Source organism: Ipomoea nil, unplaced genomic scaffold (assembly GCF_001879475.1).
Source record: "Ipomoea nil cultivar Tokyo-kokei standard unplaced genomic scaffold, Asagao_1.1 scaffold2957, whole genome shotgun sequence".
Lineage (NCBI taxonomy): Eukaryota > Viridiplantae > Streptophyta > Magnoliopsida > Solanales > Convolvulaceae > Ipomoea > Ipomoea nil.
The window spans coordinates 234,500-259,158 of NW_017619385.1; the positions used below are offsets into that span (position 1 = coordinate 234,500).

The 24,659-nt window shown below is 35.4% G+C and overlaps 2 protein-coding genes and 1 long non-coding RNA gene across 4 annotated transcripts; 2 read left to right on the forward strand and 1 right to left on the reverse strand.

Moving 5' to 3' along the window:
• Positions 1-512: 512 nt before the first annotated feature.
• On the reverse strand, positions 513-948 carry LOC109162811. Its single transcript, XR_002051160.1, has 2 exons — positions 912-948; positions 513-837 (listed from the first exon to the last, which is right to left on the reverse strand). It is a non-coding gene; the product is annotated as an uncharacterized LOC109162811 (long non-coding RNA).
• A 3,343-nt stretch (positions 949-4,291) lies between these two features.
• LOC109162810 (acetyl-CoA acetyltransferase, cytosolic 1-like) lies at positions 4,292-11,025 on the forward strand. Of its 2 annotated transcripts, XM_019311503.1 has the most exons (16): positions 4,292-4,450; positions 4,718-4,771; positions 5,188-5,286; positions 5,370-5,543; positions 5,613-5,718; positions 5,872-6,010; positions 6,749-6,826; positions 6,929-6,994; positions 7,366-7,448; positions 8,650-8,749; positions 8,839-8,949; positions 9,042-9,083; positions 9,205-9,291; positions 10,177-10,262; positions 10,693-10,737; positions 10,770-11,025. In XM_019311503.1, exons 2-15 carry the CDS (start codon positions 4,735-4,737, stop codon positions 10,724-10,726), a joined length of 1,242 nt encoding a protein of 413 aa, XP_019167048.1. In that variant the 5' UTR covers positions 4,292-4,450; positions 4,718-4,734; the 3' UTR covers positions 10,727-10,737; positions 10,770-11,025. The 2 variants fall into 2 exon arrangements, with proteins under 2 accessions (XP_019167048.1, XP_019167047.1); XM_019311502.1 differs by having other exon boundaries at positions 10,693-11,025.
• A 5,178-nt stretch (positions 11,026-16,203) lies between these two features.
• On the forward strand, positions 16,204-22,899 carry LOC109162809 (protein high chlorophyll fluorescent 107). Its single transcript, XM_019311501.1, has 9 exons — positions 16,204-16,396; positions 17,438-18,379; positions 18,472-18,615; positions 19,458-19,763; positions 19,862-19,921; positions 20,229-20,474; positions 20,811-20,921; positions 21,661-21,837; positions 22,362-22,899. Exons 2-9 carry the CDS (start codon positions 17,765-17,767, stop codon positions 22,731-22,733), a joined length of 2,031 nt encoding a protein of 676 aa, XP_019167046.1. The 5' UTR covers positions 16,204-16,396; positions 17,438-17,764; the 3' UTR covers positions 22,734-22,899.
• The last annotated feature ends 1,760 nt before the right edge of the window (positions 22,900-24,659 follow it).

The following is a 24,659-nucleotide window of genomic DNA, read 5'->3' on the forward strand; positions in this document are numbered from 1 at the left end:
TGATCCAAAATATATTGTCAAATTGTGCATTCCAAATGGATAATAATGTTGGATCTCAGCGTTGCACTATGCTGACTTCTTAGTTGGTCACATATCTTGTGACTGCTGTAAGTCATAAGTTAAGCACATTTAACTACAGAGTTTTTGATTATCTAATTGTCATATTCTACTTAAATCAATTGGTGATAAGTCATAGCTCCACGTCTCGAATTTAGCGAGGACTGAACTCGCCAACCCGATCGATGCCCAACAACAATGTAACGATTCTGCTTAGTCAAAATATTGATAGTATTATGAAATTATCCATGTAGGTGCATTCAAAAATCATTAAGCAAAATATTGACAAAATTTTTAAGCAAAATGTCAGAATAATGTCAATAAGCAAATGGATAACAATATTGTATAAGTGCAAACTTGAAACTTCCAAATGGATACAAAATTGATAGAAAAGTTCATAAATTTGATAATACTAAATGGATACAAAAGTTCATTAACTGCAAACTTGAAACAACAAAAGCTAAAACTACAAACATTTCGATTACATTAATTGCATCAAACTGACTTCACCATATTTTTTTTTTTGAAATTTTAAACAACACAATACCTTACACAACTATTACTAAAACTAGATATAGGCTTTTACTGCACTTAAACTTCCAATGAGCTTCATTGTCAACTCTTGCCTCCCCATATTTAAGCTTCAATTCATCTCAAGTCTACTAATTTCTTCTTATTGTTAGTTTAATCATTTTAGTAATTCTGGGATAATTATATTTTATTTGCCCTCTTACATATTGGAGGATCAAACCACTCCATATATCCACAACCTCCATTGTCCTGCGAATTAAGTTACAAATCACATTACATAATTCATTTATAATTAAAAAAAATATTAATTAAGAATTTCTTACCCCATTATTTGGGCACTGCCAAAACTTTCGACCTAGGTTATTGTTTGTCCATGAAGTGCGCAGCTTGACTTTTTGGCCACAATAACAATGTTTTACTGGAATACATTCACCAAATTCATAATAGCTCCAATGGCTATAAGAAGATGATAAAATTGACATTAGTGATTTTTGAATGGACAATTTCGCTCACCTTTTGCTTGGAATTTGGGTTGGACAATGACCAAATCTGACTTGTTAGGTAGAATCGATTGAAGCTTCATTGAGATTTTCTTTTTGGGTTAACGCATAGAAATAGAAGAAAGGGGGAGGAAGAACCGGAACAAATAAATGAAAGAGGAAAAAAAAATCACACTTCTAAATATTAAAATACCATTTCAATTTGAACATATTATTTTTCTCGTTGAAATTCAGGCAATAGTTAACTAGGAAGTTAGATGATAGGACCAAATGTAATACAAATTATATAAACATGTATTTAATTAAAAAATAGAGTTAATACCCAAAATAGTCCTCCGACTATTAGCTAATACTCGATTTTGTCCCGAAAAATTAAACGTACTCGATTTAGTCCTCTTAGTTTTCAAACGGTACCCAATGTGATCCTCCGTTAGAATTGTCATCTATCCACTGTTATTTTGAAGGGCATAAACGTTATTTTAGTTGATAAATCACATTTCTTTGGCGAGCATGAGGTCATTCGCCTTGTTCTCGGAAGTGTGGGTCCCTAGAATAACCTTCTGGACTGAGTAATCCTTCCCAGGTGGCTCTTCCCACCGTTCCAGGTCGGGAAGCCATTCGACAGTAAGCACAAGCCACTCAAGCGCGTGAGGTGATAACCAGATCATCATAGAGAAACAGAGTATTCTTCTTCCAAATTAAATCTCGTACTCCTCGTTAATTTGCCTCTCCTCTAACTCACCCCTCATCTCGTCACCGTCTTTCCCCATTAAAACAACTCCTCAGTTCAGAGAACCGGCGCTGGCCACTGAACATTTATAATAATTTGCATGTATCTGGATAGAAATTTAGAAGCAGCAAGTAGTTTTTTACTCTTATAACAGTGAAAGCTTAGCAATTTCTTTTGACCTAGGGAGGAGATTTTGGCCATAACGTCATCCCATAGCTTCTCCAGCAATTTTTTTTTTTTTTCCTTTCCCTACTCTAAGTTCAATTATGTTTCCCCATTTTTGAAAATTTTGAGGGAGGAAAGGAAAACTGAAAATTGGTGACGGAGTTTTGTGTCACTGGCCCGTGAAGCTTCAGACCTGAAACCACATTAACAAGCTTAGATCTCTTGAAGAGAGAGGGAGTCAGAGAAGAAAATAAGCGGTGGAGCAGATTTCTCCCTTTTATTTTTATTTTAGGGCGAAGGCAACATATCGACGAAGGCAGCCTCCACTAAACTTCGATGATCTGCTGCTGCATGTGTTGAGACGGAGAGATGCTGCAGCGAGTCGCAGTGATGCATGTCGAAACTGTGATTTTTTTTCCTTCTTTCTTCAGATAGATTGAATTTCTCTTTTCTGATGATTAGAGGAACACATTGCCATTTGATAGTCTAAATTGCTTCAATGTTATATTGTGTGTGTAGAAATTGGCTTAAGGAAGCCTCTTTTATTAAGTGTCTTGTCAAGAGAGTGGAGAGGAATTCTAAGTGTTGTAGGGAGAGAGAGAGAGAGAGAGAGGAAGAGGAAGACCACTCCGGCAGATCCAGCCCTCACCGGTGTCCCTCCCCCATGCGAACCCCCAGCCGTTCGCAATCCGAGACCACGAGACGAAGCATCGCCAGTGGCCGTAGCTATTGTCTCACTAGAGGGCTGACGATTTGGAAATAACTCAGACGAACAGGAAGCCGCCACCGTCTGTTCCATTACCAGACTCCTCTGCACGCCGGGTATAAGTCAAACGAAGAGAGGGCCTCCATCGACGTTGACCAGAGGAAGAAACTTAGTTTGGACCAAGTAAATAGACTTCTTTGCCCTCAAAATAACGGTGAATAAACGATAATTGTAACGAAGGACCACATTGGGTTTGATTTAAAAGTTAGAGGACTAAATTAAGTACTTTTAATTTTTCGAGACAAAATTGTGTATTAGCTAATAGTCGGAGGATCATTTTGGGTATTAACTCTAAAAAATATTAATATACTAAATACGATTCGTGTATAATAATCCTGAACCAAAACGTTATGCGGAGTAATATAATTTCACATGTACTATTGAGTCTTATCCACAATTTTTTCATTTTTTAATTAGGTGAAAAAGTTGGAATTTCCTACGTAATGAACAACTTGTGTACTTTTGAGTCTTATCCACAATTTTTATTTTTATTTTTTAATTACGTGAAAAAGTTGAAATTCCCTACCTAATGAACAACACGTCTTGAAATGATATAGCTATCGTAAATTTGCCATAGGACACGAGAATTTGGGACAAATTCTACATTTGTACTTAAATGGACACGGAGTACGGAGTGTCTAGGCGGGGTTCCCCATGCTGACGTAATTTGTCAATTTTGTTTTTTTTTTTGAGAAATTTGTCAATTTTGTTAGAGCATCCACACTAGTAGTTATTTAGGAGTTATTTTTACATGAATTCTCTCCACTCAAAGTTAATAGCTGATGTGCGAAGGAGTTATTTCAAAAATATTTCTTATGCAAAGTATGGTATATTTGTGGTCCCAATAAGTAAGAGAAATAATTAAAATATAGTGAGTTAAATGGTGGGTGCATAAAAAACTGAGAAATAACTCAAAATTGATGTGGAGAAGGGTTTTTTGTAATTGAATGAGATGATAGAGGATGAGGTGGATGCTGGGACCCACAAATAACTGAGAAATAACCTCAACTGATAAGGATGCTCTTAAATTAAAGATTTAAAGTATCTCTCATAATTATAGTTTTTAAAAATTTTTGCAGGTATAATTAGGAAACAGAATATGATAGAAAAAATAAAATTAAAAATTAGAAAAAAAAGTTTGACGCGCCCTGGGTACAACTTACAAGATTTGTCTCCCACGCGAGACGGTGCTTTTATTCTTTTTTTTAGTGAGACTTACAAGTTGACAAAAACTTGGATTACCAAGTTTCTTCTCTCTCCTTCACATAAACTTATTCTCTTCAAAAACTTATCCAAAATGTACGATGGATAAGGATGCTCTTAGGAAAACCATAAATGTATTCTCATAGATTATAATTCATGTCATATATATAAATATATAATTTTTATTGGGTAAAAAATAAATTAATGAATAAAAACATTTTTTTTAATCAATTAGAGCACGACACTTCATCTGGAAGTAAAAAAGGAGAGTAGATTTAGAATTACTCAAAAGATTTATCGCAATTATAGTCTATAGAGCTATAGAAGTAATGATTCGTTCACTAATCCATTCTTTCATCTATTTTTAAGCCTGCCTGTCGTTTAAGCGAATTCAAACGGGACACTTATCTGATTCTATTTAATTCATCAGAAACGCGAAGGACCCAAATCTGATTCCATTGAATTGGAGATTTCAGCTCTGTATTATTCAAGATTGAGGTATTTGAAAACTCTGGGTTGCTAATAAAACTTTCTCTTCGTTGTTGCATTGCTTATACTTTCTTGATGGAGCTAAACAACCCTTTATTCGTTTTCTGGACTAGCAACCTATTTCTTGAATCATTGTGGTGTATTAAGTTTTTGGGGGACTTGTTTCTTTCTGCTTTGGATATTAATTATATCGAATTCCATGCCCTTTGGGTTATGCTTGTATATCTGTTTTCTATTTGGTTATTATCTTAAGATTTTTATTGTTGCTTCCTTCAGATAATTTGGTGTACTTCATGGCATCAAGAGCAGGCGATTCGATTAAGCCTCGAGGTTTTAAAATTTTCTTTGTTGAATCTCATGACCCTTTACAACGTTCCTTTCAAGTTCCTGACCAATGAATTGTTTCAGTACAGTTTTGATCAATGATTTATGATTAAATGAGAACCACCCTTAGGTGATAACGTGAGAATCAACATGGATGCACGCAATCTACTACAAAAATGCACAGAAATTATACTCCAGTTAGATTGTGTGCGTTGTGTGCCTGGAATATTAGATTGTGTGCATTCATGTACAAGTTCGCAGGTTCTCACGGGGAAGGGGTTCTCATTGGAAGGTCACTCGATTGTGAATTTACTCACCCTTTAGTTTAGGAAATAGTTTTACGGGAGGGTGTCTTTGCTTATGAATTCACTGATTGAAAAGATCGAAATTTTAACACAAAAGTTCTAAATGTCGAATTCCAGATGTATGCATTGTTGGTGTTGCTCGAACACCAATGGGGGGCTTCCTTGGTTCCCTCTCATCTTTATCTGCTACAAAGCTTGGTTCTATAGCTATCAAGAGTAAGATCGCGTTTTATTCTTATTGTTCCCTTGTTAGTATCTGTTCATACATTTACCCTTTTCAAATCTCTACTTTGTTCTAGGTGCTCTTGAAAGGGCAAATGTTGATCCGTCACTTGTTCAAGAGGTTTTCTTTGGAAATGTTCTCAGTGCAAATTTAGGTCAAGCCCCTGCTAGGCAGGCTGCTTTAGGTGCTGGAATACCTAATTCTGTTGTTTGCACGACTATTAACAAAGTATGCTCGTCGGGATTGAAAGGTTGGTTCTCTCTACTCAAATATTGGTGTCTTTAATTGTAGTGATCTAACATGCTTTCGTTTATCTCAGCAATAATGATTGCTGCACTTAGCATTACATCGGGTGTCAATGATGTTGTGGTGGCTGGCGGGATGGAAAGCATGTCTAATGCACCGAAATATTTAGCACAATCTAGGTTAGTCTTCTGATCAATCATTTAACTCCGTGCTAGTTACATGGATAATCTCTATGGGAGAAACATGGATAATTTTGTTAAACAAAGGAATAAGGCTGTTTGTTTTATGATAGAAGAAAACCAAAGTCATAAACATTTTTGTTTTCATTACAGAAAAGGGTCTCGGTTAGGACATGATACTATTATTGATGGCATGATTAAGGATGGACTATGGGATGTTTACAATGATTTCGGGATGGGGTTATGTGCCGAACTGTGTGCTGATCAGTATAGTTTCACAAGGGAAGAGCAGGTAGTATTTCTTATTCTGAACTTTCATCATCTCCCAATAAGTCCCGTCTGTCTAAATTCACCTTTGTGTTCTAAATTTAATGTTTTCAGTTAATCTATGAACCATGTATTAGCATGCTATTGATGTTACTTAACCTATGAAAGAAGGAATAGTTCTCTGTGATCATTCATATTGTTTTGCTTTCTCTTTTGGGTGTAATACAAACTCCTTTTGCTTTCATAGAAAACCTTACAATTGCGTTATCTGTTGGGAAGTAGCCCATAATATTCGTGTTTGGATCATTGGATCAACAATACAAGACCCTACTTACTTGGATATTTGCAATACAAGTGAAAAACTGATGACAGAAAGCTGGAATATATCTCTGGGACTGTTGTTATAAATTTTACTAGTTACCACAACAATAATAACTGTTGAATTTGGAAGATGGAATGGCCTGGCGGGTGGAGAATAACACCACCCGCCAGTTAGGCAGAAGCAATGATGAAGAATCAAAGAATAGAAAATGTATATAAGACTAAAAATATATTAGTATTATCTGTGTTTCTAATAAAGAAACATAGTACATATATATATATACAAACACATAACTGTAAGTAACTACCCAAAACTAACACCTATTCATAAACAGACACAACCCTATAGATAAACCTAACTCTTTATTTTTCAACAATAACATCTTGGACATGGATTTGCGGTAACCTTTCAGGCTTCATTTTTGGGATTATTATTTTGTAGGATTCTTATTCTATTCAAAGCTTTGAGCGAGGAATTGCTGCACAAAGCAATGGTGCATTTGGATGGGAAATAGTTCCGGTGAGATCTCAAGCTTGTGCTCTTTATGGTTCCGGTTTTAAAAACATTTTGTATGAAAGTGTATTCATATTTTACTTCTATGAATTTTTGTTTTACACGCAGGTTGAAATTTCTGGTGGTAGAGGGAAGACACCTAGTATTGTTGACAAAGATGATGGTTTAAGACAGGTATATTAGTATATAATTGATGGGCAAGGAAATTAACATATGGATTTTTTTCTTTCTTGTCAGCTTTATTCAAAATGGAGCTTTTATTTTTCAAAATTTCTTTATTTCTTATCTTATCTATGTATCTATCCTCGTTCATGCTTTTGGATGCAACATAAATTGCTCAGTTAAATGGGATTGTTATTCTTTTTAAATAAATCTGGTATTCTAGTGTTTATACTTTTGAGTGCTTCATTAGTAATGACAGTTGCCAATTGCATAGTAGATATTGCACTCCAATTTCTAAAATTGATATTGTTTCAGTGATCCATTGAACTTTGAGTTTTTATGATATGCATATTGAAGTCTTTGCTTCACTTTCCTCTTGCTAGTTTGATGCCGCTAAATTGAGAAAGCTTAGACCTAGTTTTAAAGAAGGAGGTACTGTCACTGCCGGCAATGCTTCTATCATAAGGTTCTCTCTCTCTCTCTCTCTCTCTCTCTCTTCACAGATATGTCTACTTTTCTGTTTCCTATCATCTGGCTTTGCATGTTAAGTTTACTAGTGCATGTTGGAATCATATGAGTTTCGGGAAGATCTCCTACGGGACCAGAATTCTTCTAAAAACATTATTTGCCTTATTATAGATTAGTAAGGTTTACATTAGGATGGTGCTTTATTTTATATATATATGCTCTCTATTGGTCTTTCAATACAATTCTTTATGGAAAAATGTTCAAATTAGCTACCAAACTACACACAAACTGACAAAAGTGCAATTGAGCCATCCAACTCAAAAAAAGAAGTGCAATTAGGTCCTTGAACTGTCCAAAATTATGTAATTCGACCTGTTCCTCAGGTCATCGACATGGCGGTTTTCCTATAAAAAAAATATAATTTTTTAATGTATTTTAATAATTTTAAACAAAATAAAATTAAAAATAAAAAACAAAAAAAGGAAAACCCCACCCCCCTCCCTGTCTTTGTCTCCAGGCCGGAGACATAAAACGCTTTGTCTCTATGCCGGAGACGTAGACGATGACCTGAGGAACAAGTCAAATTTGGTCGAATTGCATAATTTTGGACAGTTCAGTGACCTAATTGCACTTTTTTTTGAGCATTCTTTATTTGCACATGGTAGTAAGAGCATATAGATCCTACGCTAGATTTGAGAAAGAAAGGTTTGCACTTTGGCACTGGCTGCTAGTGAAATCTGCTTTTAGTCTTTAAAAATGGTGAACTTCACCCAGAGGAGGAGATTTGATGGATTTGGCACAAAATTCAATGAACCTTAGAAGTAGGCTAGTATGTTGGATTGTTGGACTTCTCTCTTAAGATCTGGAAGATCCCTGAGGCAAAGGACACACAAAGCTGTAAAATTCCAGAGATAAGCTAGTATCCTGGATTTGACAAGACTCCTAAAATCTGAAAGACCGAAGAGCTGATTGGTCCACCTCCTTTGTCTTAACACATCTATTGCCAATCTGTGTGGAGAATTCTATTCCTTGTCATTACCTCCGATTTTTCTGTGCCTCTGATCTGCTTGGTCCTGTCTTTCTTCACATATTGTCAACTTTTTCAAACACTTTTTGCTTTAAAATTGTGCACATTTTTCATTGTTGAGAAGTGGTCATTTATTTTATTTTGGCTGTTGCTCTTCTCTTATCTTTAATAGTGATGGAGCTGCTGCACTGGTGCTGGTAAGTGGGGAAACGGCGCTTAAACTTGGGTTGCGAGTAATTGCGAAGATCAGAGGATATGCAGATGCTGCTCAGGTTGTTTATGAACGTTGTTTATAATTGTCTTTCTAAGACTCAAAAGCCGATGTACTGTACTATGTTTTGACGGTATCAAACTGGGACAGGCACCCGAGTTATTTCCAACTGCTCCGGCACTTGCGATACCAAAAGCAATTAAAAACTCTGGTTTGGAGACTTCTGATGTAGATTATTACGAAATAAATGAGGCTTTTTCTGTAAGGATCAATGTCTAACCCATCATTGTTATTAGTATCTTGTTTTAATTTTTTTTATTTTTTTGAGATTTCCATCATGCCCATCTTTGCAGGTTGTCGCCCTTGCCAACCGAAGACTGCTCAATCTTGATCCTGTGAGTCTTAAGACTGCCCTCAACTCTTTACCCCTTGATCATCTTCAAATTACAAATTTCTTCTACTTTTAGAATGGTCCTTCCAATTATGATCCTTCTTTTTCTTGGTTCTTTATTACAGGGAAAACTGAATGTACATGGAGGAGCTGTGTCTTTGGGACATCCCCTGGGCTGCAGTGGGGCTAGGATCGTGGTAACGTTGTTAGGGGTATGTATTGGCGTTATTAATTGTCTGTCTACTAATCCTGGAATATTCGTGTTCTTTTCCTGCTTACCTTTGCAATTAGTCTTGATATTTCCTGACCTCATTTTTTGTTTTTGAGATACTTGTGATTATGGTTGAAAAAATCACTAGGGGGCGCTCCTCTGGCACTCGGGGGACGCCTAGCACCTAGGGCTCCTAGGCGCCCGTGTATTTATTATTTTATTTTTATTTTTTAAAAAAATTTGTTTAAAATTTTTTAATTTTTTAAGACTTGAAAATTATAAACTATTTAATACTTTAATAGTTAATACTAAAATATTAAATATTAACGTAAAAAACATCTAGAGTTTGAATAATTTAGGGTTATTTCGCTCAAAACGATATCGTTTTGAGTGAAATAACCCATTTAAAACAGAATGGAACAATAGCTAATCGGCCGACTAGGCGGCCTAGGCGATCGGCGCCTAGGCGGCCAGCCGCCTAAACCACCGATTATGTTGATACGCTAAGCGGCCGGCCAGCGCCTAGTGCCTAGACGCTGATTAATCGGTGCCTAGGTGGGATTTTTGCAACACTGCTTATGATTCTTTACAAGGTAGTATCTGTTCTATACTTTCTAAATCTTTTTCAGCCCGAAGAATCAATGCCCCCACCACCGGGGTTCTATCTTGTGACCACCCATTTGGAATGATAACAGAGGTGCCATCACACTACATAGTAGTTGGCCTGATCTCATTTTTTGAAAAACAACCCGAAAAGACAACAGCAGTTTGAATGGGAAAGTCGTAAAGACAAGAATCTGTAAATTTACTATACGGAGACAGTTGATAAATTAGTTGACTTATAGCACCCGTGCTGCTTCTCAATATAACTCGTAATATTTTTCAGGTGCTGAGGGCAAAGAATGGAAAAGTTGGGGCTGCCGGAGTTTGCAATGGAGGAGGAGGAGCATCAGCGCTTGTTGTAGAGCTCATGTAAGTTTTTTCCCCCATTAGGCCATTAGTGTACAATGCATTGGTTTCTTAATACAATTACAATTCTAGAGTTAAAAATTCACGCATAAGTCATTGGTGATGTAAAAATTGTTGGCCAGAACTTGCAGAAACTCCCGTGTTCTTATCAACGATAACGATAGATTACACATAACAAAATAGAGAACTCCATTATCCTGACCAAACCCATACTGATTTTTTTGCAATTCTAAGCATGCCTCTAACGCCAGTTACACAAGGACAAAGTGAAATGACCCATAATTATAGGGAGTGTTGTAAATGAAAAGATCCTATCAACTTTGGCCTGAAGTTCTGTTTTTAGGCATTATGTACTCTCATTGTCTGCATTTTCAATTCGCTTCTTAAGCGGATGGAGCTCTTTGCACTTGTCAATGTATTTTGCGTATTGCAGGCCTGAAGCGAAGATGGTACGACCAAAGCTGTAAAATCTGGCACTCTGGTTGTTGCTGCGATCATTTGCTCGAGATACATGTTTATGATACGTTTCTTGGTAGAACTTACAGAAGACGGGGAAATAATGTAGCTTGAAGGGTTCAAACAAGGAAGGATTCAGCTGTTAGGATTGTTGTTATTATTTAGCTTTTGTTAGCGTTGCTGAATTCTGTATTTAAATAGCAATTGTTGCAAATAAAGAGAATAAATAGGCTTGATATTGGCAATTAGAAGATTTGGGAGAAGGGGAAACTCATAAAAATTCCTCATGTGCTTTTTTTGTTTACTTTTCTACATTCTTGCAACTTTCTCGGTCCTTCCTATCATGGTTGTTACAATCGAGTTAGGATAGATGACCACGGTTCGGTTCAAACTGTGTACATATTATAGGAATTGAACTAGAACTCAAACGGGTTTGGTTCCAATTTGAAGAAAAAAGGTAAGAGAACTATATGAACATTGGGCATCAATAAGATACGTAAGCATTTTAATCTTGTGCAAGTCTAAAATTATTTTTATTTTTTAGTCTAATTTTAAAATTTAAACATTTAACATAATTATTTTTAAAAAATTCAGAATTAAAAAGTAAATTTTGAGCTATTTTTAAAATAGAAAACAAAATAATAAAAAAACGATTCGAATCAGAATTGTCAGTTCTAGTTTGCTAATTTATGGAATCGTGAACTGTCAGTTCGGAATCGAAACCGAACTGTGTCACTTATTTCGACCATAGGAAAATTGTTGACTTAAATTGCTTAAATTGTTTGAAAAAAAAAAAAACAAAATCAAAATAAAACTTACAATCAAAGAATAAAGACTAAGACTATTACAAATCTAAGTAGAAAAAGGAACAACACATAATATTTATAAAAGGAGGACAAAGCAAAAATCACGGTAGCTAGTCTTTGAAAGTTCTGTCATTCCAGATATCCAAGTTTTAGGATAGTCCATTTCATTGCTAGAGAGAGTACAAGGAGGAGATCCTTGTACTGCTAAAAGAATTTGGCGTTTTACTAGCAGGATCACTCAACGGGGCATACATCATGGGAAGTTATTAGCAGGATCACTCAGCGGGCATAAATCATGGGTTTCCTTCAATAGAAACTTTGGATAGGAGAAGAAAAACTCATCTAGCAAAAGCCACATGAAAAATTCTCTTTGATCATCACGAAGGAAACACTCTAGTTTAACAATCTAAGCTCCAAATGGTTCAAACGTAATTCAAAAACTTATGAATGGAATAAGAAGAAAACATCACGTAATTAATTCAATGCAAGGATATTGTATATTGTAGGAGCTGCCTACAACCTTGGTGAACCTACCCCTGAGCCAAAGCTAGTGAAGAAGATACTCTAGTCCCTAACCGAAAGATTTATGATGAAGGTCACTGTAATACAAGAAAGTAAAAATTTAATTAAATACCTACAAATTAAACGACCTCATACGTAATTTTCAGACCTATGAACTAGACATGTTTCAAAACAAAAAGACTACTACAAAAGGAGTATGTAGCGTTTAAAACCAAGGAAGAACCGAACTCATACACTGAATGATGAATTGAGAACATGGAGGAATCCATAGTCATGCTAACCAAAAATTTTAGCCATGTTGTTATAAAATTCAATCGGTTCAAAAATAGAAACAACACTTCCAACTCCCACAGAAACCCCAACTCTAACATTCAAAGACATCCACAAGATACAAACTCCAACAGACGAAAAAAATCTCCAATCTAAAAGGAGTGCAATGTTTCAAACACAAATTAAAGGTCACAGACATATACAACCTAAGTGCCCTACCTACTTGAGAAGGAAGAATAAAACATATATCTCCACTAGCAAATTAAAGGTCACAGACATATACAACCTAAGTGCCCTACCTACTTGAGAAGGAAGAATAAAACATATATCTCCACTAGTAATGACACAAAAAAGTGATGATGACATAATGAGCAACAATTTTCTAATTTTCACTTGATTAATCAATAACAGTGAAATAGATGATCAACTCAATCCCGAATGAAACATGTAGAAGTTCTTCGAAGTCTACACAAAACTTCAAGCCAAGTGGGAAGAACTCATAAGGGTGGATATGGATCTAATTCAAACCAATTGAGCCCTCTAAAGTGAATAGGAACGAGAACAAACTTAGTAAAAGGAGATGCAGTTGGAACTTATGAAACTCTAAGAAAAAGAGCTATAATTGTTAAAAGAAATAGAACAATTGAAGAGAGATGTAAAAATGATGAATTCGATCAGTTACTGAAACTCTTGAACAAATTCTGGACGCTACTAAACATCAAGGAGACAAAATTGGTATTGGATTTAGCACAAGAAGAATGTTACAATAGCACAAGCAACAACATATTCATGGCTTTACACGATGAAATATCAAGTGGTGTTATTGCACCTAGCTTGGTAACATTCAAGCTCACTATTATGAAATGAATAATCACAAATAATATTACAACAGGAACCCTAAAATCGAACAAATTTGGGTACGAAAGGATAGAATAAAAGTAGCATACACATACAAAACAAAAGAACTTGTTGATGTCGGATATTTGTATGCCAAAACTGATTTTTTGCTATATTATGTCGCTAATTATGTTTTTTTTTTTTAAAAAAAAAAAATTAATAGTTGTTCAACATCATTAGAATGTTAAATTTGTGAAATTTTCATATTATCCCAAAAATTAATGTCAATTTTTATTTTTTATTTTTGAAAATAAGGTATCAAAATTAATTAAAATTAAAACAATATAATTTTTTTTAAAAAAAGAGTAATAATTGAAAGGTAGAATACACGAATTAAGGCCCTATTTGGTGAAATAGTTAGTCTATCGGTCAGGGACGAAGCTATAAAAATATTGGAGTGGGGCGAAATTTAAATGACATTAGAAATATCAATTACAAAAATATCAAGTAGTCATAATAAGATTAAAATACAAAATATTTTATAAATTACAATAGAATGTTTTTGATAGATTAAATGATAATTAGAGTCGGAGCCAAAAATATACTTGAGTGGGGTGAAAATGTAAAAATATTTATGACAAAATATGATTCATACAAGTAGGCTAAAAAATATTTAAGTAGGCAAAAAAATATTTATCTTGGGAATTAATGAAAGAGATAAAATAAATAAGTAAAGATAAAGTGTCTTTTATGCGATTTGGACCTATGATAATATATTTTTTAATATTAAATTTGAAGTTCGACCAACTAAGCTATTCTAACTATTAGTAATTATAACACAAATATAGATTTTATATAACATTTAATGTTATATATGTCGATATATACATACATATATATAAAGGGGTGGTGTGGGGGGAGTGGGGGCAGCTGCCCCCACTGCCCCCATACTGCCTCCGTCCCTGCAATCGGTCAATTTTGACTTATTTGACCACTATTAACTATCTGACATGGTTAAACAATCAATACGAGTGTTTGATTAATTAGCTTTTTGTAACAGTTTATTACTTCAAAACACTAAAATTCAAAAAGCTGCTCAAAGTAGTTTTTTCAATAAGTTTTTGATAAAGTTATTTTGTATATAATTAGCTATCATCTGATAACTAATTTACCAAACATCTTTCTACAATAAGTTAATATTATCAACTAGTCAAACTCACCAACCCAAATAGTTAACGGAGCTAACAGTTACTTACCAAACACCCCCTAACTCTTATTTGGAATAAGGGTCAAATAGGCCACTCAACTGCACACCAAAGTGCAATTAGGCCATCGAACTAAAAAAAAATGCAATTGGATCCCTAAACAACGCAAATTAATGCAATTAGGTCCAAAATGACCTGTTTAACTTAAACTTTGCTGACGTGGCGGTTGTGAATTTAAAAAATAATTTTTAAAATAATTTTAAATAAAATAATTAATTTAAAAAAAAAACGGCCGGAGACGGTTCGTCTCCGGCCGTGCTGTTTTTTTTTTTTTTTTTTTTAATTAATTATTTTATTTAAAATTATTTTAAAATCCAAAACCTCCACAACAGGTCAACAGGTCATTTTAGACCTAATTGCATTAATTTGTGTTGTTTAAGGACTCAATTGCATTTTTTTGACTTCGATGGTCTAATTGCACTTTGGTGTGCAGTTGAGTGGCCTATTTGACCCTTATTCCCTCTTATTTTGATAAATGAAGAAGATTCATTGTGCACAGAACTAGTATACATACATGACAATTTGTAATTTACTTTATCCACAGCTCTATGATTAGTTTAGCGTAAGCTGGAAATTTAATGTATAAAATAAATTCTAAAGAATTTTCTTATACGGAGTAAAAAATATTTTACTGTAGTTTGAGAGGTAGTATTGTGCTAAGGGGAATAGATATTCTTATCCAAGGCGATAGATATGGACAAAGAAAGATGAGATTTCCAGAATGGGCTAAGTGGCCTCAATGACACGTTGTCAAGTTTTGTGGATGTCATGCAAAGTAGTCCTTCAGAAAAACAAAAAATTATAATTATACAGAAAGCAACAAAAATAAAATTACTTTTCTCTCTCTTATATTTAATCTATAAGTCCTTTCAAAAACTTTTTTTTTTTTTTTTTTTTTATTATAAGGAAGGGGGACTTTCAAAAACTTTATTAAATAGACAATAATTTTTTTACAATATATTATTTTGACGTGCTATCACTAATCAATTTTAATCAAGCTAATAACAATGTGTACCATTAACATCAGTAAAATTTTTGATAATTTATTTCAAGTAATATTATTTTTAAACGTGTGAATTGACATTATAAATTTTTTTAGTACTATTCTATTACAATTACTTTCTCAACCTATTAACGCACAAAGTGTCAATACCGTTATCATTGATGCTCAAATTCATGACCTCCTATTTGAAAATGTCATTGTATTTAACAACATTTTAATAATTTTGTAATAAAAGATAAAAAATAATCATGTTATAATAATACTATAATTAAAAGTGATGTTATGATAAAAAAAAGGATTAATAGTAATCAATCACTTATAAATTTAGAAAAAAAATAGAATTAACTCAAAATGTTATTATGAAAGTACTTGTAGTGCTATTGGTGTAAGATTTTTTTTTTTTTAAATGTTTATTTCATATATTTAGAAAATGGAAAATAAATACTCTCTCTGTCCCATTTTATCTGTCTTACTTACTATTCATGATCAAATTAACTTTTTTTTTATTTGTTTATTTTCTTTAGTATTCTTTACTTGTTTTTAAATTTGATTGTTGTGTTTAATAATACTTTTAGTGTAGCTTTTAAATATATAACTTTTATATACTAATATTAAATTTAATATTATAAAAACTTGAATTAAAAGTAATTTCAGTCAAATTTCATTAATCGAATTAGACACAAAATATGACGGAGTGAGTAATAGATACTCCGAAATAAGAATTGAAAAATAAAAAGAAAAACAAAAAAACAGCAGATGAGCAGAGTCACAAAAAAAAAAAAAAAAAAAAAGAAATTGCATGCACGTACGAACCACAGCCATTGATTTGTGGTAGAAGAGCGAAAGCACACGTTTACCTGAGCGAAAATTTGATTTTTTTGGGAGACGCTTTGATTTCTAAAGCAGAAGTTAAGGATTCGTATGATGGGCAGTTTCAGTTTGTCGGGAACTTTTTTTCTCGGAGACTGCTAAATCACAGTGAGTGTCGAATCTTCTCACTTCATTTTAGCTTTTCTGGGACTGGTGATTCATCCGTTTTTTTGATAATCTTGATAGTTTTGTTGAATATGTATGGGTTTCAATTTTCTGTTTCACACTTTTGATTGTCACTCTGAATATGAAAATTAAATGTTCTTTATTTATTTATTAATTTATTTATTTGGGAGAAATTTGATAGCTCAGCTTTAAGTGCTTGCCAAAGGGAAAATGGAAGTTGAAATGTTCTTGAATTTGAATTTAATTTATTATAGTTTGTTTAAAGAAACAGATAGGTCTGGGTTGACCTCAATCTCAATATATCTGAGTGCCTTTATGGAGCAGTTTGGGTTTATTGGTTTATTATGACTTCCAGTTATTCTGTCAATGAACTATCAGTCTATTTTAGGTTATCAGAATTAAATAAGAATACTTGCTCCCCCCATAAAAGTAGAGAAAAGGGAATGGTGGAATCCATGTCTGAAGCTTACTTTGCCTCCTTTTTTGGATGACAAGGGAAATCCCACAACCTTTTGGTGTAGGTAAATCCCGTCTTGTGACCCTAGCCAATAAAGGATCACGAGAACGTAAACCAACCTAGGTTACCCGTAGCTGACCGGCTCAAAGCAAGGGGGCAAGGATTCGAATTCGTGACCTTGTGGTTATAAGTGTGGATCTCTTGCCATCTTGGCTGGGGTTACCCCCACTTTGCCTCCTTTTATTGGACACAACAATGTTGTATAGTCAATTTGACAACTGTTTTGGCGTAATTTCAATAGTGATAGACTTGATTCAATACAAATGTTTTATATATTAAAAACTACCTAGAGTGTATTGCTTGTTAGGCCCTAGGAAAGTGAAATTGGCAAATAAAGATGAGACGAGGAAGTGTTAGAGACGAAAGACACAAACTAGAGTAACCGCCTGTGAATTCATAGATAAAGGAGCTAGTAGCCTTTAGCCATTACTCACGCCAAATGTATCCCTAGGTAGCTTAAGATAAACTGGCTTTTCTTGATTTAACAAGTTAATTTATTTGTACAGATTGGATAATCTTGCTTTGGAGAAGTCCTCTTCATGTTGTTCTTGTTACTGAAGACTATGCATAGTAGAATCTTCTCAAATGGTAGATAAATTTTCCGCTCTTGGCATTCTATAAGTTATTTATGCTCTTTAGTTAAAAGGGTTGCAACTAAAGTCTCACTGAAGGGGAAAGAAATAGATGCCATTTCGTCCTTCTTACGTGAAATGAGGTTGGTGACAATTTGAAATAACTCATCGTTCTTCCCTTAGAAAAAACTCGCTTTTCTACGGAGCTGCCTTATAAAGATAGAGTTTGATCTAATTATAGAAATTGTATAGGGAGAAGAAATGAATCACTGTTGCTTTTCATCGTTCTCGAGCTCCAAATTTCATCTCTTTTATCATTCGCAGAATCAAAATGCCATGAAATTTCACCTTCCTTTTCCCTTTAGATTCTTCTATACTTCTTCACATTCTCTCCTTCCTCCCTTATGTTCCCATGAATCATCCTTCCCACCTTCACTTGTCCTAGAAAAACCCGAAGCCTCAACATCTTCATCAAAGGCCAGGAGCCAAAATGAATTGTACAATGATGACATTGTTGAAGAGATAAAAATTGCAAAAAAGTCCCTGGAAAAGTTACCTGTAGTTCGTAGGCCAGTAATGGAGACTCCCGTAGAAGGAGAAGAAGAACAAGAACAAGAACAAGAACAAGCAAATGATACCGAGATTTCAAATGAACAAAGTGTTATTGTCCTTGAGGAGCAGTCATCTTCTTCGTTATTTTCCATCGATGCTGGGCTCTCAAGATTTGCTAGGAAGATGCCAATTTTTGAGCCTGACAGGGTGGAATCAACTTCTGGAGAGAAGATACTGAAAGTGAATTTGGATTTGTCCTTGTACAAAGCAAAACTATTGGCACGGAATTTCCAGTATGCAGAAGCAGAAAAGATACTTTTAAAAGTAATTACCAGTACTCTTAGTTGTATGCATTTTTAAAAGATAGTATTTCATCTTGTAAGTCCTTCCTGATGTTCAAATCTTTGTGCATGAAGTGTATATATTACTGGCCGGAAGATGGAAGGCCATATGTGGCCTTGGGCAGGATATTAAGTAAGCAATCAAAAGTGATGGAAGCCAGATCAGTTTATGAAAAAGGTTGCCAAGCTACACTAGGAGAAAACGCCTACATTTGGCAGGTTAGTTTATTGTACACTATGTTGAATCCATCTGGTTTTTGCCTTTGCTTCTATGAAATATGAATAATTCAGAAAACTAAGTATAGACCTTCCTGGGATGAAATGAAGTATATTTAAAAGTTGCTGTTTATGCCTTAACCCTACAATGATGTGAAAAGAATGTTTACAGTTGCAATCTCTCACCTTTTTCTGGCTATATCTGGGATCCATCATGATGCAAGCTTAAGTCTTTAACACTACTTTTCCATTTAATGGCAATGTAAATTGGTAAGATGAATGATGTCATATGACTTGCTCAATAAAATGACATATGAGTGTATAAGCAATAAGATATTTTTGTTGCATGTCTTTTGTCTTCAAAATCCACAATGAATGGGGGTAACCCCAGCCAAGATGGCAAGAGATCCACACTTGTAACCACAAGGTCACGAGTTTGAATCCTTGCCCCCTTGGTTTGAGCCGGTCAGCTATGGGTAACCTAGGCTGGTTTACTTCCTTGTGGTCCTTTGCCAGCTAGGGTCACAAGGCGGGGTTTACTCACACTCGAAAGGGTTGTGGGGCTTCCCTCGTCATCCAAATACCATATCTTGCTTTAATGCATATATCTCACCCATTCATTTTATTGTAAGTCCCATAGTAAGTCCCACCCTACACGAGTCCATAGATTCGAAATATGGGACTTACAAATCTGCAGTGGGGTTGACTAGCCATTGGCACCGTGAATTGTAGTGCCTGAGACTACAGAAGCTGCCATATTATTCACCAAAAATATGGTATAGTATGTTTTCGTAACATTTATATTTTGTATTTGAAGCTCACCAAAGTTTGCTCCTTTGGACTAGTGCTGGGCTGTTCTGGAAAATAGAATGGGTAATATAAGGAGAGCTAGAGAATTATTTGATGCTGCCACAGTTGCTGATAAGAGGCATATTGCAGCCTGGCATGGATGGGCAATATTAGAGCTGAAACAGGGAAATATACAAAAGGCAAGGAATCTTCTTGGCAAAGGCCTCAAATATTGTGGTGGAAACGAGTACATTTACCAAACCTTAGCATTGCTTGAAGCTAAGGCAAAGAGATATGAGCAAGCCCGCTATTTATTCAAACAAGCAACAAAATGTAACCCAAAGAGTTGTGCTAGCTGGCTTGTAAGTTTCCTTTGAAATATGCATATTTGCATCGATTTTGCTTTGCGCTTACTATTTTGATGAAGTGCACATGATGGATCTGCTTTCTCTTTTTCTAGGCTTGGGCTCAGCTAGAGGCAGAATTAGAGAATAACCATGCTGCTAGGAAGCTTTTTGAGGTGTGTAAATATCCAACTTGTTCTTCATAACCTGGGGGTGTGGTTGAGTGGAAATGACTCATTCATCCTTAACCAAACATCAAGGGATCAATCCTTGGTCTTGGGTAAGGAGCATCCTTAAATCTCCAGGCCAGCTGCCCCACCCTTAGAAGTGCCTACAGTTCAGAGAGGGGTTTAGTCACTGTGTTCGACGGTGGAAACCCTGGATTACACCCAAAAAATAGTGTCACTTTCATTTTTGCTTGCACTTATGGTATTTATCGATTGAACTTCTTTCATGTACTTGAAACATCTTTCTCATGTGCAGAAAGCAGTCCAAGCGAGTCCAAAAAATAGGTTTGCATGGCATGTCTGGGGAGTTTTTGAAGCCAGTTTCGGAAATATTGACCAAGGGCGGAAACTTCTGCAGATAGGCTACATTCTAAATCCTAGAGATCCAGTTCTCCTTCAGTCACTTGCTTTGATAGAATACAAATACTCTAGTGCAAATCGTGCTAGACTGTTGTTCCAAAGAGCTTGTGAATTGGATCCAAGGCACCAGCCAGTGTGGAGTGTAAGCTTTTATTTCTAATCCTTTTGGATGATGCTATGTTATGTCCCATTGTGTAGTTGATGTTATCTCATCCATAATCATAGCTGCTGACTGACAGAAAAGAAGTCAGATTCTGTAGCAAATCTATATTTATTCACAAGGAACGGTTCTGAAAACAGAATTAAAACCAAAGATATCTTTTGACCTGTTGGGCGGAGTCCGGTAAGGGTTTCCAGCACCATGTGGCTAGGGAAATTGTTGGGCAGAGGCCGGTATAGGGCCAAGTCCAGCAACCTGGCTCTCGAAAATACGCACGTCTCTATAATATCCCCCCTAACTAAATTTTGCATGACTTAGGCTTGGGGCTGGATGGAGTGGAAAGAAGGAAATATTTCCACTGCAAGGGAACTATACCAGAAAGTGTTGTCTATCAATTCATCAAATGATCATGCCGCTCGCTGTCTTCAGGTAAAGTGAATTGTCGTTGTTTAGAATTGTTTATGGCACTCTTTTGGAGTTACTGGTAATGGTAATACATTGCGGTCCTTTTTGATTGTGCTTGCATTGAAGAATGTATTATTTAGACTAGATGAGTGAAGTATGCTTTTAACTTTTCCGCATTGGATTCCTGAATAACTAGATTAAAGACGATTCATTCCTGGGTGTTATAATCTAAGATTTGGCCAAGGTCACTCAATTAGGCCATAATGCACATGGGTCAACCCACACTAAAACACTGAATCCAATCAATTGGCTAGTCTAACTTATATGGCCTTATAAAGACCATCAATTAGCTAGCCTAACTCATAGCCTTATAAAGGCCTGGTTGACCACTTGAAACTGGACTCCACCAAAGTGGACTGAACAAGTGGGCTTGGATTGGACCTTCCCCTGAAATGAAAGCTTGGACGCCACCAACAGGTAGACATTTGGGTGAACACAAAGTGGACTGAACCAGACTTTGATACCATGCTGTAATCTAAGATTGGGCCAAGGTCACTCAATTAGGCTATAATGCTTTGTCAAAAAAAAAAAAACACTATAATGCATATGGGCCAAACCACATTAAAAAACTGAATCCAATCAATGGCTAGTCTAACTCATGGCCTTATAAACTCAAATGTTCTCTCTTATATTTTCAACGTGGGACTCTTAACATTGAGAATTTACTGAGAAAGACAATTTTCTCTACTATCAAATTTTGTAGGCCTGGGGTGTTTTGGAGCAGAGAGTTGGTAACATTTCTGCGGCTCGAAGACTATTCAGATCTTCTTTGAACATTAATTCTCAAAGCTATGTGACATGGATGACTTGGGCAGCTTTAGAGGAAGAGCAAGGAAATTCTGTGCGTGCAGAGGAAATTCGAAACCTCTATTTTCAGCAGGTACGACATAGTTACAGACTTACAGAAACAGATCATCTTAATTCATTGAATTTGGTGTTTAGACCTTCCGGAATTTTTCTAATCTTGCATGATCTTTTTTCTTCGTATTATTGAACTCGACATTCATTGGTAGATAACGCTTAGTAAAATGTGGATCTTTGAATTTTGGTCGTTGCATGGCACACTTGACATCAATTCAATGTTCATCAACTCATAATACTCGATTGGTAGCTTTGTGGGATATGTTAGTCTCTGAACACTATGCACAAATGCGATGAACATTATGTCACATGCCATGAACTCTCGTGATATAATTCGCTCATATGCATCTAGGCTGGGCAGCGGGATTCTAAAACCCCTATAATGCACAGACAAAGGTGATAAATGTACATTTAATCGGGGCATATTTTGAACATTACACTATCTCTTGCTCAAATTTGCATTCTTTATTCCATCTTTAGAATTAGAAGCAAGAACAATACGCCTTGAAATTCGAACTGATACCTGATTTCAATGTGGCACAGCGGACCGATGTGGTTGATGACGAGTCCTGGGTTATGGGATTCCTAGACATCATTGATCCGACTATTGACAGATTGAAAAGAATCTTCAACTTGGATCAGAATTCTTTCGTCAAGGCCTCGGATTCCTCCAAAAGTGTAACGGGAACTGATGATAATTCCAGCAGTGAAGAACCAGATACCAATGGCAGTAGGTTAGATACTGCCAGTGGCTTCAACTTGGATAAATTCATCCGCGAAAACCTATCTTTGGAGCCCTCGAAACTCGAGGGTCAGTTTGGATGGTGTCTTAGACAAGACCCAAAGAACATCAGACCTCCAAGGCAGGTTTGGCAAAAGAGAGAGAGTACTTCCCAGAAATCTCCAAAGCTTTGATTTTGAGTTCATATTTGCTTAGTTAGTCTGCAGATTGATATATATGAATCATGGCCACTTCTGTAAATTTAACAGGCAGATTGATATTTGAATGTGTATTATTTTATAGTAAGAAGGTGGTGTATGTAATGAACATTGGGAACAAAAGATCATCAACTTTGTATAATCAAATTTTTGGCAAAGTGATTAGAGGTTAAGCAACACCTTAAAAATTAAACCTTTTGGCAATTGAAACAATGAGTTTGAGAAAGAGAAGAGAGAGTAGCTTTCTCTGTTCTATCTCTCTTTGTTTTTCTCCAATTTTTGGAATAATAGTCCTTGATAGGCTATCTAATGGGGTTTTCAATAGGTCCCCTTCTCTTGTTGGTTCTAGCTAGTGGGGAATCCAAATTGGAGAAGGGATCTTGCTCCTTTTAGGATACATCAAGATTTTGAGGAGTTTTTAATTAAGGGTTTATTGTAGCACTTTTTATTTGTTTTTTGTTTTTTGTTTTCTATAGCTATGGTATTTGGAATTGGACTTTTATAGGTGATGCAGATAGTAGAGGGGAGACCTAAGGTTGAATTGAAGGTGGCATTGTGGAAAAGAAAACATTTTGCATATTGGAGTAATCGGAGTGGTGGAATTACAAAACTTTAACATTAGAAATATTGAAACAGTATATCAAATGGAGGAGTGTACGATTTACAAATCTAATCATTATGTATGCAGATGGCGATGTTGAGTTCCACTTTATTCTAGGTTTTGAGATTTCGGGTGGAGACATCAACGTTGGTGGTTGAAGAATAGAATGGTGGAGTTAAGCAAAGATTATGGGGTCATTTACCAAAATGAAAAAAAGGACGATTTTTTTGGAAAAACAGAGAATTAGAGAGGTGGAAAAAATGGAAAATGAAAAACTTGTTTACTAAAATTATTTCTCCAATTGCCTAACTCCTCTCCATTCTTCAACTTTATGTACTATATTTTTAGAGAACTCCTATTTGTGAATGAAACATTTGCTACCAAAAGTATGAAAGTGGCTCACAATTGGTTTTTTGCCTTTCCACAACTCGTAGGGTGTTGAGCCATGAGCTTTGTTGATTAAGGAATGGTTCTACCGTTCTGGGTGTAGCATGCTGTGTTAACAGCTTCGGCCCAAAATCGTTTAGGCAAGCCGGAAAAGGCAATCATCGTCATTGCAGCTTCCTTAAGTGTCAGATTCCACCTTTCGACTACTCTATTTTGTTGTGGAGTCCTTGCTACTAAGAGTTGATGGAGGATACCGAATTAACCACAGAAGTCTTGAATTACCTTGTTGACGAACTCGGTGCCTTGGTCTGACCTTATCCTGATGATGCTAAATCCCTTATCAGTTTGCAACTATCTCAACAACTCGGGTAGCATCTTATTGGTCTCGTTCTTTTTCCTTAAGAACATAGTCCAAGTATAACGAGTGTAGTCATCTACTACTACACGTGTATACTTTTGACCGGCAAATTATGCTGTGCATCCGTATGCATAATGCATGGTGCATACGATGCAAAAACGACGTCGTTTTATTAAAAACGCGCGTCTCTTCTTAAAAAAAAAATTTAGGTTCGATTCCCAGCAACAACATATGAATTAAAATTCTAGAATCGATGAACTATAATTCCATAATCGATGAACTATAATTCCATAATCTATGAACTATAATTCCAGAATCTAATCTATGAACTAAAAATTCCAGAATGAATGAACTAAAATTCCAGAATCTATGAACTAAAATTTCAGAATCAATGAACTACAATTCCAGAATCGATGAACTATAATTCCAGAATCAATGAACTAAAATTCCATAATCTATGAACTAAAATTCCAGAACGAATGAACAACATAATGCTGTTGCTGGGAATCGAACCAGAATTTTTTTTTAAAGAGGAGACACGCGTTTTTAATAAAAC

What these genes read in the sequence shown, in the direction of transcription:
- LOC109162809 (XM_019311501.1), top strand. Translation starts at nt 17,765, where the DNA reads ATGAATCACTGTTGCTTTTCATCGTTCTCGAGCTCCAAATTTCATCTC. An exon ending in ATGCCGCTCGCTGTCTTCAG is followed by an intron (nt 20,922 to 21,660) that starts GTAAAGTGAATT and finishes CAAATTTTGTAG; the next exon opens with GCCTGGGGTGTTTTGGAGCA. An exon ending in GAAACCTCTATTTTCAGCAG is followed by an intron (nt 21,838 to 22,361) that starts GTACGACATAGT and finishes AATGTGGCACAG; the next exon opens with CGGACCGATGTGGTTGATGA.
- LOC109162810 (XM_019311502.1), top strand. Translation starts at nt 4,735, where the DNA reads ATGGCATCAAGAGCAGGCGATTCGATTAAGCCTCGAG. An exon ending in ATGCTCGTCGGGATTGAAAG is followed by an intron (nt 5,544 to 5,612) that starts GTTGGTTCTCTC and finishes CGTTTATCTCAG; the next exon opens with CAATAATGATTGCTGCACTT. An exon ending in GTTTCACAAGGGAAGAGCAG is followed by an intron (nt 6,011 to 6,748) that starts GTAGTATTTCTT and finishes ATTATTTTGTAG; the next exon opens with GATTCTTATTCTATTCAAAG.